At 40.8% G+C, this 16,592-nt stretch overlaps 2 protein-coding genes across 6 annotated transcripts in view; both read left to right on the top strand.

Moving 5' to 3' along the window:
- TFPI (tissue factor pathway inhibitor) overlaps nucleotides 1–9,297 on the top strand; it is a 56,974-nt gene extending 47,677 nt beyond the window's left edge. For 3 of the 5 annotated variants that reach the window (XM_059475846.1, XM_059475845.1, XM_059475847.1), the window contains exons 5-9: nucleotides 864–1,052; nucleotides 2,123–2,281; nucleotides 2,759–2,851; nucleotides 8,391–8,573; nucleotides 8,926–9,297. In XM_059475846.1, coding sequence (XP_059331829.1) covers nucleotides 864–1,052; nucleotides 2,123–2,281; nucleotides 2,759–2,851; nucleotides 8,391–8,573; nucleotides 8,926–9,038 — 737 coding nt within the window. In that variant the 3' untranslated portion in view covers nucleotides 9,039–9,297. Of the gene's footprint in view, nucleotides 1–863; nucleotides 1,053–2,122; nucleotides 2,282–2,758; nucleotides 2,852–3,557; nucleotides 4,537–8,390; nucleotides 8,574–8,925 lie in introns of those variants that run through there. The other 2 variants (XM_059475848.1, XM_059475849.1) reach the window with 2 other exon arrangements.
- Nucleotides 9,298–14,722: 5,425 nt separating this feature from the next.
- Nucleotides 14,723–16,592, top strand: part of CALCRL (calcitonin receptor like receptor) — a 63,838-nt gene continuing 61,968 nt past the window's right edge. Inside the window, exons 1-2 of the mRNA XM_059475505.1 lie at nucleotides 14,723–14,806; nucleotides 14,961–15,088. The gene's annotated coding sequence lies outside the window, so the exon portion shown is untranslated. The remainder of the gene's footprint in view (nucleotides 14,807–14,960; nucleotides 15,089–16,592) is intronic.

Here is a 16,592-nt window from a genome sequence, read left to right as displayed (position 1 = left end):
AAGCATACTATTTCAAGAAAAAAATGAATATCATGAGGAGTTGACTTTTAGGGATTGTCATATGGCCATGCGTTTTTCTTCCCTGCCAAAGGATGTGATATCATGCTGTGATATTCAGTCAAATTATGCAATATTTATTTGTTAACTTTTCCTTGGTTGATATTGTAGTTACTGATTGCAAACTCAGAGCTGGGACTGAAATAATGTAGGATAGCTGCTCTGTCTCCCTGTTTCTGGTATCCTTTAACAAGGATAAACTGAACTGCTAGATATTTTTTCTATTCTATTTTAAAACTCCTTCCTTTTTTCTTCTATTTGAGCATTGCTTTGTGTTAACATTGAGGGAAACTTAACTTACAAGGATGTATACTTAAGTGTGAGTGATCCAGCTGAGGTTCAGGTCTCCTTTAAAATCAGAGTAAAAACTAATTTTCAACTTAAAACCTCTATGTTTTGGAATTTTAAACGACTCATTAGATGACATATTTCAAGATGTAATTTAGTGGCTACTTGAACAAAGCCATAAATACCCCTATAATGTTCCAGTGTAAATATAAATAATTAAATATAGAATAAAATAAATAATTACTATAATTAAATAATATATTATGATACAATATATTTATAATTGTTTTTACTAATTATTATAACATTTAGTGCATTTAACAGTTTATTCATATAATTATTCAATTAAATATTATTATAATTAAATCTAGAACAAAAACAAACAAAAAACCAGTAGTTATTTTATAGTTGGCCTTTAGCCCAAAGTCACAGGTTTATTTTATAAACTTCCTGCAGATCTGCTGTTGTCTTGGGATGCATTTTAGTTCTTTTATTCTCTCACCCTGTTCATCATTTAGCATTGTTTCTAGGACAGCCTGACTTCTGCTTCCACGCCCAAGAGCCCGGGGTGTGCCGAGGGTATTTTACCAGGTACTTCTACAACAAAGAGACAAAATTGTGCGAGAAATTCAAGTATGGTGGGTGCCTAGGAAACCAGAACAACTTCAGGAGTTTGGAGGAGTGCCAGAATACCTGCGAAGACAACTGTGAGTTGATGCTTTTAATCACTCTTTGTTTTACTCTTGTATAAAAAACTGGTGTGTTTTGAAGGTATTTTGCATGGAAAAAAGGCAATTTAGGGTGCCCTGAGGTGGCAGTAATTTATATATGAAATTTACATTAATTATACGTATTTTTAAATGAAAGTACCAAAAAGTAAAGTATGGAGTAAAAGATTCATGGGTACAATTTAAGGAATATTACATGACTCCTACATTTTTACTTTTCTCACGACGGCTAACCTAAAATCTGCCATTTTTTGGGCTGTATAATACCATTAAACACTTGTGTATGTTTTTAACCCATAGGTCTTCATATACTTTCAAACCAAGTCTTGTAATGACAAAAGGTGCCCATATAGGAATTTTTAACTCACTGTGTATTGCTAGCTTCCCACCAAAGATTCCTGTAACATCTGAGTCCCTTGGGAATGACTTGGCTGTGCAGCTTAGGCTACCAAAGCCACTCAGACTGACCACAGATCAGTCATTTGCTTCCTTGTCCTGCTCATTCCAATGAATTGTTCTACATCAGGACATACAGTGACCTTCAGAGCTCCTCTCCCTTCACCAAATGCTTCATTTTATTCATAATGTGAATACATTTTCCCACCAAGGGGCTCCAGACCTTTTTATCTTGCTTGGCTCTAGTGGGCCTTTTTCCAGCACTGTTTCATAAGCTGTCATTTTGGCAAGGGGAACTCAAGCTTATTCACACTTAGAGTAGAAAAGACCCACTATGCTTCTTTCTAAAGATTTTTTTTAAAATTATAAATATAGATCCATGTGGATTTTCCCTACTTTTGCTGAAGCATTTCTTCCTGGGCTGTACTCCTCTTTTACCTTCTGGACTAAAAGTTGCAGAATATTCTTTTCCATGGCTTTAGTCTAAAATAACACCTTCATGTACATGTGCATTAACATCCAAGAAGAGAGGGTTGCCATGATCTAAATAGATTAAAGCTTTTTATTTTTTTATCTATTGAATCGTTACCGATTTTTGTTTTTTCTTAGCAGTTTTTGCTATTTTTTTTTTAATTTAACAAATTTATTGCCAGCTGTTACAGCTGAAGAGCATCCCAGCACTGTGAACATCAGCTCCCCAGCAGCAGAGCATCCCAGCACTGTGAACAGCAGCTCCCCAGCAGCAGAGCATCCCAGCACTGTGAACAGCAGCTCCCCAGCAGAAGCACCCAGCCAGTCTCCTGGGATTTTTGGTAAGAATTTTCTTTTGCTGTTTATAATCAAGCCTTTGATGCTCCTTGGTTTGTCCGCTGATTTTTCCCCATTTATTTGTGTATCACTGGAAATATCTGAGCACAGGGAAGTCTTTGACATTAAAGTAGCTTCAGAGCCACTTTGCTGCCAGCAATACTTATTTTGCAAAAGCCTTACAATTGCAAAGGTTAGAAGGTCTGCTGGCAATATAAAAATAACCTTACCAAGCTGTGTACAATTTAAATTTTACGTCAGTAAAATGAAGGAAGAAAAAAGAACTCATTGCAGAGTTGTTTCAGCAGCCTGAGTTTCCTGAGCCTTTGGGCCTTAGAGATGTTGCTTGGCAACTGGCATGAGCAGTGGGTTTGAGCAGGGCCAGCAGGTACCGATCACAGCTGATTGCCAGAGCTTGGATGTGTCTGCATATCCCACCCTTGACTCTTTCACACCCACTGTCTCTATTTTTTTTCTTTTAGGTAATTCACTGCCAGCTGCTCCAAATGAGGAGTCCAACACCCTGAACAGCAGTTCCCCAAAGGAGGAGCCCAACCAGTTCCCCATTTTTTTTGGTAAGAATTAGCTTTTGCAGTTCTTAGCTCTCAGTCTTTTATATGGATTGCATTTCCATTTCAACCCATTTTATAACATTCTTGAGACTAAAGAATAGGTTTTGATCTTTGCCAAAGGATTTGATAAGCAGAGAAAGCCAAAGCAAAAGAATGTGTCACAACTTATGGATCATTCATAAATATCAGCAAGTGGAAGACTGACCACTCTCTTTAAAAAGTGTGCACTTCCTAAAGGCCTGATTAATACAAAGAGCAAAAGCAGTGCTGCATAATTCTTTCAGTCTAAATCAATATTTTTGTAAGAATCTAATAGGCAAGTGATTTAAATTCCTTTCATCCATTAAAAAAGAAGGACATTTGGATTTTAGAACATAGCATAGTATAATATTTAATACCAAAATGCGTTTATTTTTACTGTGACCATATAAACTCACTTTTGGATTGAGTATAATCACAATGAGTATGAATTAATTTAAAATGCTTTAATTAATGTAATTAATTTTAATTTCATTAATTTAAAATGTCTCTCCAAGGTATTTTTGCACTATGTATTATAATGCAGATGGGACTCTGGATTCCCTTTTACTGAGGAGGGATAAGCTTTGATAGTATCAGCAGCTGGACACTGTCCACTGTAGGTGGCTGCTGCTTGCTCACACTGTGCAGGGTGATTGAATTTGAAGTGTGTCATTTTTATGATCCACAGTTGTGCAAGAGGAAGCAACAAACAGTTGGAAAGAGCCTGAGCATTCTCACCAAGTATTTATGTTGGTTTTTTGCTTTTGCACTTGCTTGCACTTTTGAGGACTGAGTGATGACGTAGAGACTCGCATTTTATATGTTTTTGCATTTTATATGTTCTGTAAGATAACAGGTGTGTAGGTGGCATTCCTGTGCTCTTTGCTTAGAATGGAGTGTCCAATAAAGCATGAGTGTGTGCTGTACTCTGATTTTTGCCTGCACTGTAATCTATAAGCACTGCTGGTTTGATGTTTCTGTACAGTTGTGTTGTTTGCCACGTGCAAAGCGTCAATGAACTCTGTAATTTAAATGAATGAATATAAAACAGTAAAGATTTTGGCAACCTGTTTTACTGAAAACTGTGATTTGTGTAAGGTCTGCTAATAAGTCTAGGGACATTAAGGGGCAAGCACATTCCCTGAAAGTTTTTAGTCACAGTATGAATACTCCTCCAAACAGCTAACCTATGCCAGGAAAGGAGCATGCTTCACTATATTTTCTTAGAGGAAATGGAAAGGGTTTTGATTGTGTCAGCAACAGGGAATTTTCCTGCACAGCAGACTTTGAGGGTAAGAGAAAGAGAACTGAAGATTGATGGAACAGAGTCAGTGTAGCAGATGGGTTGGGTGAGAAGCGCAGCTGTGGAAGGACCAGGGAATTTCCATGGAAAGTCTGAAGATCCAACAGGTTCTTCCTAATTGTGTGACCTTTGTCTTGCCCTTGTCTGCCTCATGCAGCTTCCTGTTCTGTTTATCAGCTTGTACCCTTCAGGGGCTGCTGGAATGGGCTAAAATCAGGTGATTTTGGCAATCCCACTAGAGAGGAAAGCCAAAGCTGACCGCTGATTTCTCCACAGAGACCTGGAGAACATTGTCTCCATTGTTGCTCTTTCTGGAGGTGCAGCTATAAAGTGAAGCTCCAAAGCAGAGACAGGTCACACAAATGTGCAGGGTAACTGTCTGTAGCTTTCTGTGAGGGACAGGAATTTGAGTGAACTATTTGGGATGGAGTGGCTGATGTCCATCTCCTCAAGCATAGGCAAATTGATCTGCCATTGTAATATCTATTTGCTATGCAGATTGGCCTGGTTATGTATCTTTTTCAAAGAATATTTAAAAAATTAAATGTAATTTAGTTAATTTACACTTTAAAAAATTACAAGGAGTTGTCTCTTATAGAATACCTCACCTTACAATTGACAAACTATTTCATCTTGATTTTAAGAAAAAAAAAAAAATTTGGTATGTGTAACTCTGTAACAATATCAGGTTTTTAGATTTTCAATATAGTTGTTGATTTTCAGAAGAATAAACTGTTCTATAAATAAATGGCCAAATAAAGCAAACCATGGATACAGACATGAAGTTTCTAGCACTCTCAGTAATGAACTTTCTGCAGAGATTGAAAATATAAAATAGTTCTGGTCTCCCTCTGCTGAAACATCTGTAATAACTTTTACTCTGTGCAAACTAAGAGAGAGTGAGGCTAAGAATCAAAGCTTTCATTTTATGTGGTCTATGGTAGAAAATTGCAAGCACTATACCTACATTTGATTTGGGAGATTTGAGTGGGAGACAGGATCAAAAGTCAACTTTCAGCTCAGCGAATTTGGAATAGCACAAGGATGCAGGTTCTGTGAGTACAGAGTCAGGGTCATCTTCTGCTGATATAAATTGGCACAGTTCTATTTGCTTTAATGGATCTGCACCAATTTATACCTGTGGATTACTGTCAAGTGCAGCTGACTCATTATTTTTGTAATAGCCTGTCCACTTGAAGATTCTTTTATTTTCGCTTTGCTGCAACCAGAAATGAGGAGTTGAAGTCTGCACATATTGAAAATCTGGCAATAAACCTGAAGCTTCATGAATGTCACACACTCGTGTCTGGGGAGGAATAGTGCTCACTGCATTCCCTTTCCTCCCAAGATAATTTCAAACTTGTTTTCTAGTGTCAATCATTATCAGCAGTCCATTGTCACACAAGCCCTGCAAAGCCTGGGGTTGGGGTTCTCTCTGATAAATGTGAGTCTTTATCTAGATGTGCATTTTTCAGAGATTCTGAGATTGATTAATTTCTGATTTTTCAGAAATTATGATCATGTCATCTGTTTATACCTCAGGGGGATGGCATTCAAGAAAGAGCTGTATTATAGGAACTGAATCTTAAACCATACAATGTGTACCTCTTCTTTTTTATGTGGTTTTGTGGCTTGGGGGACTTCTGCTTCTTTCATTTTCTTTTTTTCTTCATAAAAAAAAAACAGAAGAGAAAACTTTTCAACAACTCAGAAAAATGGGGTTGTAAAATGAAAACTTTAGGGAGAGAAACTCAAGAATAGGCATAATAGCTCAATTTTCTGTTCCATCACATCCATAAATACACCTTGAGGAACTGGAGGTGGACAGAGACAACTCACCTGCTGTAATGTCCTGGTGACACTGTTTACACACTGCCTCACAGGCTTTCACATTGTCCTGCCAATAGACACACTGGGCATGACACAGGGAATGTTTTCTTCTTTGCTTACCTGAAGTCAAGTATTTCAGTAATCGACACATTCAAAAAAATTCAGGATAAATTTTATGATCTTCATGATAGAGGAAATTATGATAAGTTATTTAGTTTTTATTTTAAAATACTGATTTTTTTGGGAAAACATGTCTCCAGGTGGCAAAATTAAGAGGTTTTCTTCATGGGCTGGTTGCTTCTGTGAGTGAAGAACATGCAGGTGTTTTGAAGATAAACAAGGAACAGTGTTTGGTATTTTAGGCATTTATCTGACAATGATAGGGGCAAGGAATAACATATTTTTTGGGAATAATACGAGAGGGATTCTGAATAGCACCTGGCTCTCTGGTGCACTGTGCATACACAGGCAGTCCTTGTTTACCTCATCACTGGCTCCATGGTTCCCCCAAATCTTGCAGTCATTGTGGGAACTCCTTCCTGAGGGGACTGTGGACTCCCTGGAGAATTCTACATGGCAGATAAGTAATTTGCATTACAAAGTGTGTATTTGAATTCTCTCTTATAATTAACAAGCCTGTGCTGTCTGGCCCTTTGCTCACTGGCAAGCCTTTCTGCTCTGTTCTTTGCAGGCTCAAAAATTAGCAGGTTTAAATAGGCAAGCCATGCTGAACATATGCTTTGGGAACTACCCTCCTCTCCAGCTAGAGAGAGAGATGAAATTAGTTCCAGGCTCAAGAGTTCTCAGAGCAGTGCCAAAAGCATTGCTTTAGTTAATTTAACTACCATCTTCATTATAAAAAACCAGTAGGTTTAATATAGATTTTATCACATTGTGGACTTGTACTCTGGACCCACAGTGAAATTTGGTCTTCCAATTATGAAAAGAAGTTAAGAGGTTCTCATTTTATAACTTGAAACTAACTTAGTGTATCTCAAAAAAGCAACTCATTACTCGGTTTCTAAATTTCAGATTTTTTTTAATAGTATGAGGTTGCTGACACACCATTCTATTTCCCAGCCATTTTTCATACTTTTTCACCACAACTGTTCAGCTATTTTACGTTTCAGATAAACCATTTTTTTTTAGCAGCTGTACCATATGTAAGACACCTGAGACACAGCATGTGCTTTTTGAATATTTTTCAGCCTCCTGCTTTGCCCAGGTTTTAATGCATAACTTCTTGCTTTCAGCAGCTCATCTGCTTCCCACTTTTGTGACCACAGGATGTCTTCAGCTTTGCAGTAACCCAAACTATTTCCTCAAATTTTTACTTTGTTTTTACACTGAACTCCTTCTGTGTGGCTTTGTATCTTCAAGAGTTCCATCTGAGTGGCTTCACATTTGCGTTTATGCATTCATTTATTGAATTTATGCACCCAGTTCTGCTGTTTCCTGAGGAAAAATGGTGCTCTTTTGGGTTCCACGTAACTGCTCCCATAATGGCTCCCATTCAGCTTCTTGCAGCCTGTGCAGCAATTTTACCAGTTCCTATTTTGTTTATTAGTCACTATGGGCTGATAGATGATGGAGCTCTTGCAGGTTTGGGAATTTTGGCATGGATTTGCTTCTTGAACTTGTTCCAGTGCCCAGGTCCTTTGGCTGCCCCAGGTTCATCCTCCAGTGTTTCAGTTCTCACTTGCAGCCCCCCTGAAGGAGCAAACCAGCAGCCTCTCCTTGGAATGGTAAAATCCTGCCAGCAGCACTAACACACCAGCATCTCCATTCATTTCTGCACTTGCTCTTCACATTCAGTGCTTTTTTTATTCTGCAAGTTGCAAGCTATGTTTTGTAGCTGCTCAAAGGCTGCTGACAAACCCTGTTACTTAGGTCAAGATTTCTGTAGTATTCAACAAACTCAGCACTGAGGTATTGAATCTTACATTGGAAATGCTGGGTACTTTTACCTTCTCCTTGATTTCAGAATGTCTAGCAGTGATTTGGTCTGTTAATTATTAGAAATATTACAACATTTTTAAAGCTGTCCACGTTTAATTTATTTCATGTCACTTTCTACAAATGCTTCACTTGAAACTCCTCAAAATGCATTTGTGTTCTCTCTCCTATGGCAGAAATGGCAATTTTATCACTAACAACACAAGTAAAGGTATAGCTTTCAGGTAAGCTCCTGCTGGCAATCCAAAGACAGGATGGCATTTTACTGTGCTATTTTTTTTTTTTTTTTGTAACCATAAAAGATGCTTATGCCAAGTATCTTGGATTTTCAGGAGAGCAGAATTAAATTTGCCAGCGAAAATTTCAAATAATATTGGCATAAAACTGAAACGCTGCAGTGTTGTCTCACCTTGTTTTTCTTGGTACTTTCAGAACCCCCTGCTATCCCTTCCTTGTGCATGACCCCCATGGACAGAGGGCTTTGCAGAGCCAAAGAATTGAGATTTTTCTACAACTTCTCCACGGGAAGGTGTCGCCCATTCAGCTACAGCGGCTGTGGTGGGAACGAGAATAATTTCGTCTCCAGGAAGTCGTGCCTGAGGATCTGCAGGAAAGGTATGGGAAGTGCTACTGCCCCCGGCTATGGCTCAGAGGTAAATATTGCGCGGGTCAAAATGTTCTCTCGCCACTTTTGGTAGCAAGCATTGCACTGATCAAATGTAACAGCTGGAAGTCTCAGGAAAGTGAGGATGGAAATCAGGAGAGATACAGAGCTAGAGAGAGAAGGAGGGACAGTAAGTGCAGTGTAAAGGAACAGCAATAGCACAACTTGGCATTGGTCAGGCGTATGAAGATTTTAGGTAAGACAATGTTCTTTTTTTTTTTTAATTAATTGAAACAAGCCTTGTCTCTTATTTCTGATAATCTTGGATGTCTTCTAATGTTACTTTGTTAATTTTGCCTTTAGGATTCAATAAGAAAATAGGTGAAAGAAGACTAATAAGAATCAAGAAAAAAAGAAAGAAACAGCCAGTAAAGGCCCTGGACCTGGAAATCATGCCTGAAGCAATGCAACTTTGATTTTTATGGAAATGTGATGTAAACCTCTCTTCACCTGTGAATGAAAACCTTCAGTGTACACCATTAAAATATATTTACTGATTATTTTGATTATATATTACTAAGCTGCTCATATTTTTTATGTATTCCTCAACTATGTTAATAAACATTACCTCTTACTTTGCTAAAGGTTTTTAAATTGCTGTTTGCTTGTATATAATTGTCAGAGCTGCAGCAGGACAATAAACAGTGGCATTGAATGGTTAAAATGAAGAGAAAATTGGGATTTAATTTCTTACCTTATTCTTTTTGAATTCTATTTTTGTACTAAAGAAAGCACAATACTTGTGAAAGAATAATCACTAGTCAAGCATGATTGTTTCAATCATCGATTAAAAGATAGGTGTATTGCTATAAAAAAGGAGATAGGTACTGGATTTGTTTTAACCAGATTTATTTTAGGTTGTGCAGGCCTAGATTTAACTCCATTGAAGTGCATATAATTACAGTACTGTAAAATGTATATGAAATCAGAATTAACCCATGAAAATCCATAAAGGGAGTGTTAAAGCTGTAAAGGTGTAAAACAGAGTGGCAAATTTTTTGAAAGATTTAAAATTGTATGTGTTGTGGTCATTGATTTTTATCCTTGTTACTGATCCAGACTCATGGCTAAGCTTTACTGCTGAAATTGTTAAAAAATTATGCATTCTAAAGACTAGAATGGAGGGGATAAGTAAAATCAGATATTTTTCTACTGAAAAGCACTTTTACTGAAAAGCACTTTCCTGGTGCTTAAGTCCTTTCATGGCTCTTTCAATCTAGGATGCATTAATTCTGATTTGAAAGATTCTCAAGGAACGGGAGTGCACAGCAGAGAGCCTCTGCAGAGCCTTGTCCTATAAAATGTATGAGCACCACAGACCACCACTACAATAACCCCACAAATAAAGTGCAGTTCTGCCAGGGAACATATAAACTCCACGGAATTCATTTGGCACATTTTGTCCCCTGGTTTCAGTTTTAATTTGCTGTCTTCCTGTTCTGGTTCCTGACTCTGCCCTTTCTCTCCAGGTTTCGCTGCCCTTCCTGCAGCTGCCCTTCCTTCGCTGCACTTCCTCCAGGAGTGGAGTGTGTAGGTGTGGGTGCCCTGCAGAGGAGCAGAGCAGTAGGGGAAGTACTCAGGCCAGCTGGAATCCCTCCCTGCAGATAAGTGTAGAACCCATGGATTAAACTGCTCCCAGACCTCCCCACTCGTCCCATGGCACCTGCCTGAGCACAGCAGGTCGTGTGGCCTCCCCAGGGACAGTGGATTTAGGCACATTTGGGTCAGGATTTGCCCTCATGCCATGGTTACCCTGCTTGTGCCTGCCTGGCCAGGGGTGCAGGTGAGGGCACAAATGTCTGCACCTCCACTTGTCTGCATCTCATGGTCAAGCCAGTAAAATATCTGATCTTCCACTCTCAGCTGTAAACATTTCCCATGGGCTGCCAATATTACAATTTACATAATTTCTAGATTACATGATGCACCTCAGAGGGAGGCAGAGCTGAAGTGACTCCATTAAACTAAAACATTTAGGGATTTCATGTAAAAGACAAGGGAAATCATTAAGCCATCCCACCAAGAACGTGGAAAAGGATTTGTAAGCTTTGTGAGATTGATGAGATTACAAACTAGAATGATGAACTTTCTAAAACAGAATGTTTTGAAATGAGACAATAGATATAGAAGGATAGGAGAGAAAAGATGGATTTGTGTGTAGATTGTCTTGTGATTCCTGTGTCATTTCATGACAGTGTCTCTCCTTCAGGCTTCCAGCAACTTGTCCCTGGCTGCCTGGACTCAACACCTAAAAAACCCACATGGGAAAAAAGATCTAGGGAAAAGATCATCCTTTCTGTCCCAGGAGAACCCTGGCTCTGTGGCTGCTCTCCATTTTATAAGTTTCCTTCTTGCTGAGCTCTACTGCCAACTGACAGGGTCTCCTCCCTGAGAGGGATGGGTTTCTCCAGGACTGTGAGGCTCCTCCAGGGCTGCTGTAGCTAGGACAGGACTGACAGGTACTCTCCCATCCTCTCCTACCCCACTCACACTGCACTGAAGAAACTTCTTGTGCTGCCGTAGTACACTCTGTAATAACAGCAATAAAGGTCTCCAGTGAGGTCTCTGTTGTGTCACTGTTGAGACAGAAGGGAATTTGTACTGCTAGCATCTCAAGAGTTGCTCTGTTTCAACTGACTAAGAAAACATTTCTCAGTGATTCATCTGTCAGGCTTGTTGCTTAGTGCAATGAGAATCAAGGCTGCAGTGTCACAGACTGTAGAAACCTGATTATAATCAGGATTTGATCAGAGAGTGCAGGCTGCTTTCAGCTGTGTGTGCACTCAGCTTGGCCACCACACCAGCCATCCAGCTGTTTCTGGTTTTGTTTAGCTCTACAGGACATAGAGCTATTTTTTTCCCATAAAAAGTCCAAACTGCAGTGTGATATGATCTTCAACATAACAAGAAGTTTCTTTTATGCCCTTTTGCTTCATTCACTTCCTTTTGCTCCTGTACTTTCCATAGCTGCAGAACTATCAAATCCAAGAATAAGAAAAAAAGATCTACGCATTTCCCAAAGACAGCTAAAGGATGAGCAGGGGCAGAATTGAGGCACAACACAAGAAAAGGTATGGACCAGGTGCCAGAATGCTGAAGCAGTCAGAACATGAGGCTGTGCTAAGTTGTTAGAGTGACTGTACAGTTCCACTTGACCAGAGTCCATTCATCCAGTCATTTCATTCCAGAATTTTCTCCAGTTGCTTTGGAGGGGAAATGCAGAGTGCTGTGAAATTTCTTCCAAGCTGTCTGAAAACAGCCAACAAGCTGAAACAGTTTCACAGAGGTTTTGATGAATTTCCATATATCATCTGACCTGCAATAACTTGGTATGTGCCCTTAATCCACGCAAATGGTAAAACAAAATATCTTTGAGAAATAATTTAGAGTACTTTTCTTCATTCTTTTTTTCCTCACATTTTTACTGGTATGCCCTCCTTTCTCTCCTTTTTATTTTCTACCTCCTGCCTCACTTGAGCCAGCATTTCTCTCTGCATCTCCAGTCCACTTATTCTCTCAAAGCTGTTAGTTTTTTATTTACACTTTGAGCAAGTCTCCATCTTTCTAACTTCTACCTTCTCAAACTTAGCGAAGGGGACATAAGGGTTACATTTCCTAGCCAGTTGTTTCAGTGTTTCCCCAAAGAAAGAGCGAGGTTCAGGTAAAAGCAGAGTTGTACGCTTGTGGTGAGTGGGTGTTCACACAGGATAATTAATTTCTGAAATTAATTAATTCCTGCATTAATTAATTCCTGCATTAATTAATTCCTGAATTCCTCGTGCGCCGCTTCCGCGCCTGCGTTTATGCCGCGGGTGGCCGCGAGAGGGCGCTGGCGGCGCGGCGAGCGCCGGGCGGGCTGGCTCTGATGGAAAAGGAGGAATTCCCTGGATTTACTCTCTTTTCTCGCTTTTAAGCCTTCCTTTGGTCCCAGTGCAGGTGGTTTTGCATATTTGAACTGCTCCCTCCTTCGCTGTCAGCAAGCAGGGCAGCCTGTAGGGTGTGATTTATGCTCCTCGCAGCCAGGGGATGGGGAGATGCAAGGGAGGCACCGCGCTCAGGAGTGCAAACTGCACCAGCTGAGGGGTCTCAGGTATCTGTAGAGTATGAGTAAATAAGTTTTAATGTTACCTAAATCAGTAGAATATAAAACTTTGTAAAAATAAACTCCAAAACCCCCCAGAGCAAGCAACCAAGTGAAAAAAAAAAAAAAAATCCACAAAAATGCTCACACAAAACTCCACTGACTTTGACCAGCCAAATCAAACATGGCCTGTGTCATGCTAAAACATGTCTAGCTAATTCAGGTGCCTGTCTTGGAGCTGTGAGCTTGGCTGGGATAGATGGATTATTCTCTAAACTAGAGTGTGCAATGTACCTTGTTGCAATCTACAACCTAGATCTTATTTGTCTAAAGCAACGCTACCAAGATCACTCCTGCTGAAGTTCCTGTACCTGAGATGACACCGCTACTTTTAGAGAAGTTAATTTCCATCACTGTTCAGATTCAGAGCTAATTCCCAGTTTATAGGTGCTTACATTGCCTAGAGGTTTAGAGTGCCAATCCTTAGTTCTTCACTGATTATAGAAATCAAACATTCTCCTTTTGATGAGAGATTCTAGAAGCACCAAATGAGTATCCAAGCCTGCTTTTTTGGTAACCCTGGAGTGAGATTTCACAAACTGTATTGTCTAGGGGCCATTTGTATTTAAAGTATTCCTGGCCCTCTTTTCCCTCTTCCAATTTTTCCTGACCCTGCATTGGGGCTGGGTGTTGTTTGAAGTTATTTGTTTATTTTATGGAGATGTCCCCCTTAACTTTGTGTTTCTTGCTGTTTTCCTTCTTGAGGAAAATGTTTTCAATGCCTAGCTCACAGTGTGTTCCACAAATGATGCTGCTAGTAACAAAAAAGAAAAAAAAAAGTGGATAAGTGACAGGTGGCAAGAAACAAGCAAAATATTTTATGTTGGTTTATCAGCAAATTTAATGGTATAATTCTGATAAATCTTTGTCACAATGTGACTTTTGGAGAGCTCTTGTGGGTTTCCCTAAGGGAGTACTGGTGTTACAGGTGTTCATATCATTTGAGTTTGATGCTCCATGCACTCCCCATTTGTTCAGCATAGTGTTGTCCTGTGCATACAGTAACTCGTTATTGGTTTAGAGGGCACAGATTTGGTCCATAGTACTGGGAATTGATTGTATAAAAACATTTTTAGTATCTGGTACAATATTCTTTGAATATTCTTTCAAGAAAGAAAGTCCTTCTTGTAGAAAGACTGCTATTCATTTTGTTTTATCCTCTCTCATGGCAGTTTTCAAACCATTCATACTTGTGCTTTCAGATCACCAGTGTTTAGAAAAAGATAGAGTAGAGAGCAGCAGTAACAGTGTTCCTGTTGCTTTTTTTTCCTACTCTTGATACTTCAAAGACTTATTTCGTTAATGCATTGTTTTGTACCCAAGAAAAAAATAATGGCACTGTAAATTATGCACCTGCTTGTAAGTGAAAATTTGAATCTGACCTTTGTAGCTGAGGAATAAAGGTATTTCTGTGCAGAGCTTTTCAGCCCTTAGCGTATGGAGTGTCACGCAGCCGCTGGCAAAGGAGTTGTGTCAGGTCAGTGTCACTGAGGAGGAAAGCATCTATCGAGTACCCTTTGAATAAAGGTCCAAACTAATCTGTTTCTACGGGTCTAGCTGGACGAGGAGGACAAATCCCACAGGCTCGATACGTGAAAGGACAGATCCCGTGGTCTCTCCCTTACCCGCAGAGCAGTGAGTGTTTTGCGAGCGGAGCCGCTCCGGGCCAGGTGCGGGCAGCGGGCGGGAGCAGATGGCAGCGCCGGGGCCGGGATGCCACGGGAGCCCGGCTTCCCCGGGACACGCCATTCGGGAGAGAACAGCAACTCGGGGCGGCCGCGGGCGGGGTCGGTGATGTAACAGGAAGCTCTGATGTTGGGCTGTTGCCGCCGCCGCTCCGCGCTGCCCTCGGACACGCTCCCGGCGCTCCCGCAGCTCCGCCGGGACGGACGGACCCAGCCCCGCTCGGGAATACCCGCACCGGGGTCCGCTCTCCGCTGGATAGGGGGGCACTGGGAGAGCTTTGTCTGAGACAGCTCCGCACACTGAGACTGCTCCGCTCAGCTTTATCTGAGACAGCTCCGCACACTGAGAGAGCTCCGCTCAGCTTTATCTGAGACAGATCCGCACACTAAGACTGCTCCGCTCAGCTTTATCTGAGACAGATCCGCACACTGAGACTGCTCCTCTCAGCTTTATCTGAGACAGCTCCGCACACTGAGACTGCTCCGCTCAGCTTTATCTGAGACAGCTCCGCACACTGAGACTGCTCCTCTCAGCTTTATCTGAGACAGCTCCGCACACTGAGAGAGCTCCGCTCAGCTTTATCCCAGACAGCTCCGCACGGCTGTATCTGGAAGCGCTCTGGCAGCAGGAGCCCGGCTGGTGAGTGCAGTTTCATTGTTTCTTCACCCTCGGTGCCGCCCGAGCGCAGCAGGAGCCACGCGTGTCTGTGTGTGTCTGTGTGTGTGTGTGTGATCTGGGTTCAGCCTCGGCGTGGGATGCGGAATCCGCGCCGACATGGGCTGCGGGGAAAACCTTCCTTTATTTATAGCGAGCGAGGTGTTGAGCTGATTTTATGACTGGTTTTGTTATCGTCTATGCATAGATAGATAGATAGATAGATAGAATGCCCAAAGCAGCGCTGTTAGCATTCTGCCTGAAACCTCTAATGTTAACTAACCAAATTTCTGTCTTTGCGTCTGGAGAGAATTAGAGGCTCATTGGCTTGGAAAGGGTCCTTAAGACTAATTCAACACAACTGCAGCTCTTTCAATAGAGGCTGAATTAGGTGATAAAGTGGTGTAGGTTTGCTTACTCTGAGTATTTCTCTAAACTTACAGTACCGGAAAGAGGTCGTACTTGAGTTGTTTCATAATTAGGTTTTGTGTTGTAATTACACAACTTAAAAGATAAAGCTACTGTTTTGTTTGGGCTTTCTGCTTGCTTGAGGAAAAGTTGGGCTGCTCTGAAGCCTGTACGCGTGCCGGCGTGTTGCTGTTTGAGGTTTTTAACCGCGAGCACCGAGCTGATTTATTGACAGCTGATTGCCCACTTTTCCTTTCCTCGAGAAACCACTGAACGGTGACAAGTGTGTGATTCCGTGCCTTCACTTGATAGGCAGTTTAAAGCCTCGCCGCTCCTCAAGCTTTCCAAAACAGACGTGATACCCTCTGCTTTTACAAACGCGGTTGCAGTGCTGGGATTGCCAATTCTAGTCATTCGCTCGTGTGTGTAAGCAGTGGAGCCATAGAACCAGGAAAATAAATCTTGTTAGGCTATAATTCACACCTGGATTTCATCTACAACGAGTCCTTCAGTTATCCATGCAATTTATAAGGGAAAATAATGAAATAATTATAAAAATAACTGAGTTTTTTTTTTTCTCTTTGCGTTAATGAACTTATGCCAGGTACCTTGGGGATGGACTTTGCTGCTCTTACAATTGTGCCAATGCAGTTTTCCCAGTCTTGCTGTGCCTGCTGGGGATCTTGTCTTCCCTTGCACTGATAATGCTTCTAACAGCTGAAACCTGTTCAGAGATGTGCTCTGAATCTGAGCTCCTCTTGCTCACTGCATTGGAGGGAGGCACTCTAGGTCTCGATCAATATAAGACCACATCTGAAAACAGATGTGTTTTAAAGTACATATGCTGTGGTACTGTCTGAAATTTTTAATTAAGAATAATAATCTGCATTAGCGTGATGTTTTCTTCTCTAGTTTGCTTGAACTCTCATTATTTCACTGCATATAGGAGCAATCCCAAAGTCTTTATCCAACTTTGGAAATCAAATCAAAAGTTTTGGCAAAAGGCACTTGGTGACTAAGTCAATGGAGATGGCACTTCACATGAAAGGTGCTTATGTTGTTTTAATGATCAGTGCAGTGG

The sequence above is a fragment of the Ammospiza nelsoni genome, chromosome 7 (assembly GCF_027579445.1).
Source record: "Ammospiza nelsoni isolate bAmmNel1 chromosome 7, bAmmNel1.pri, whole genome shotgun sequence".
Classification (NCBI taxonomy): Eukaryota; Metazoa; Chordata; class Aves; order Passeriformes; family Passerellidae; genus Ammospiza; species Ammospiza nelsoni.
Note: the sequence above shows the minus strand (reverse complement) of the source record. Positions and strands in the feature narration are given on the sequence as shown.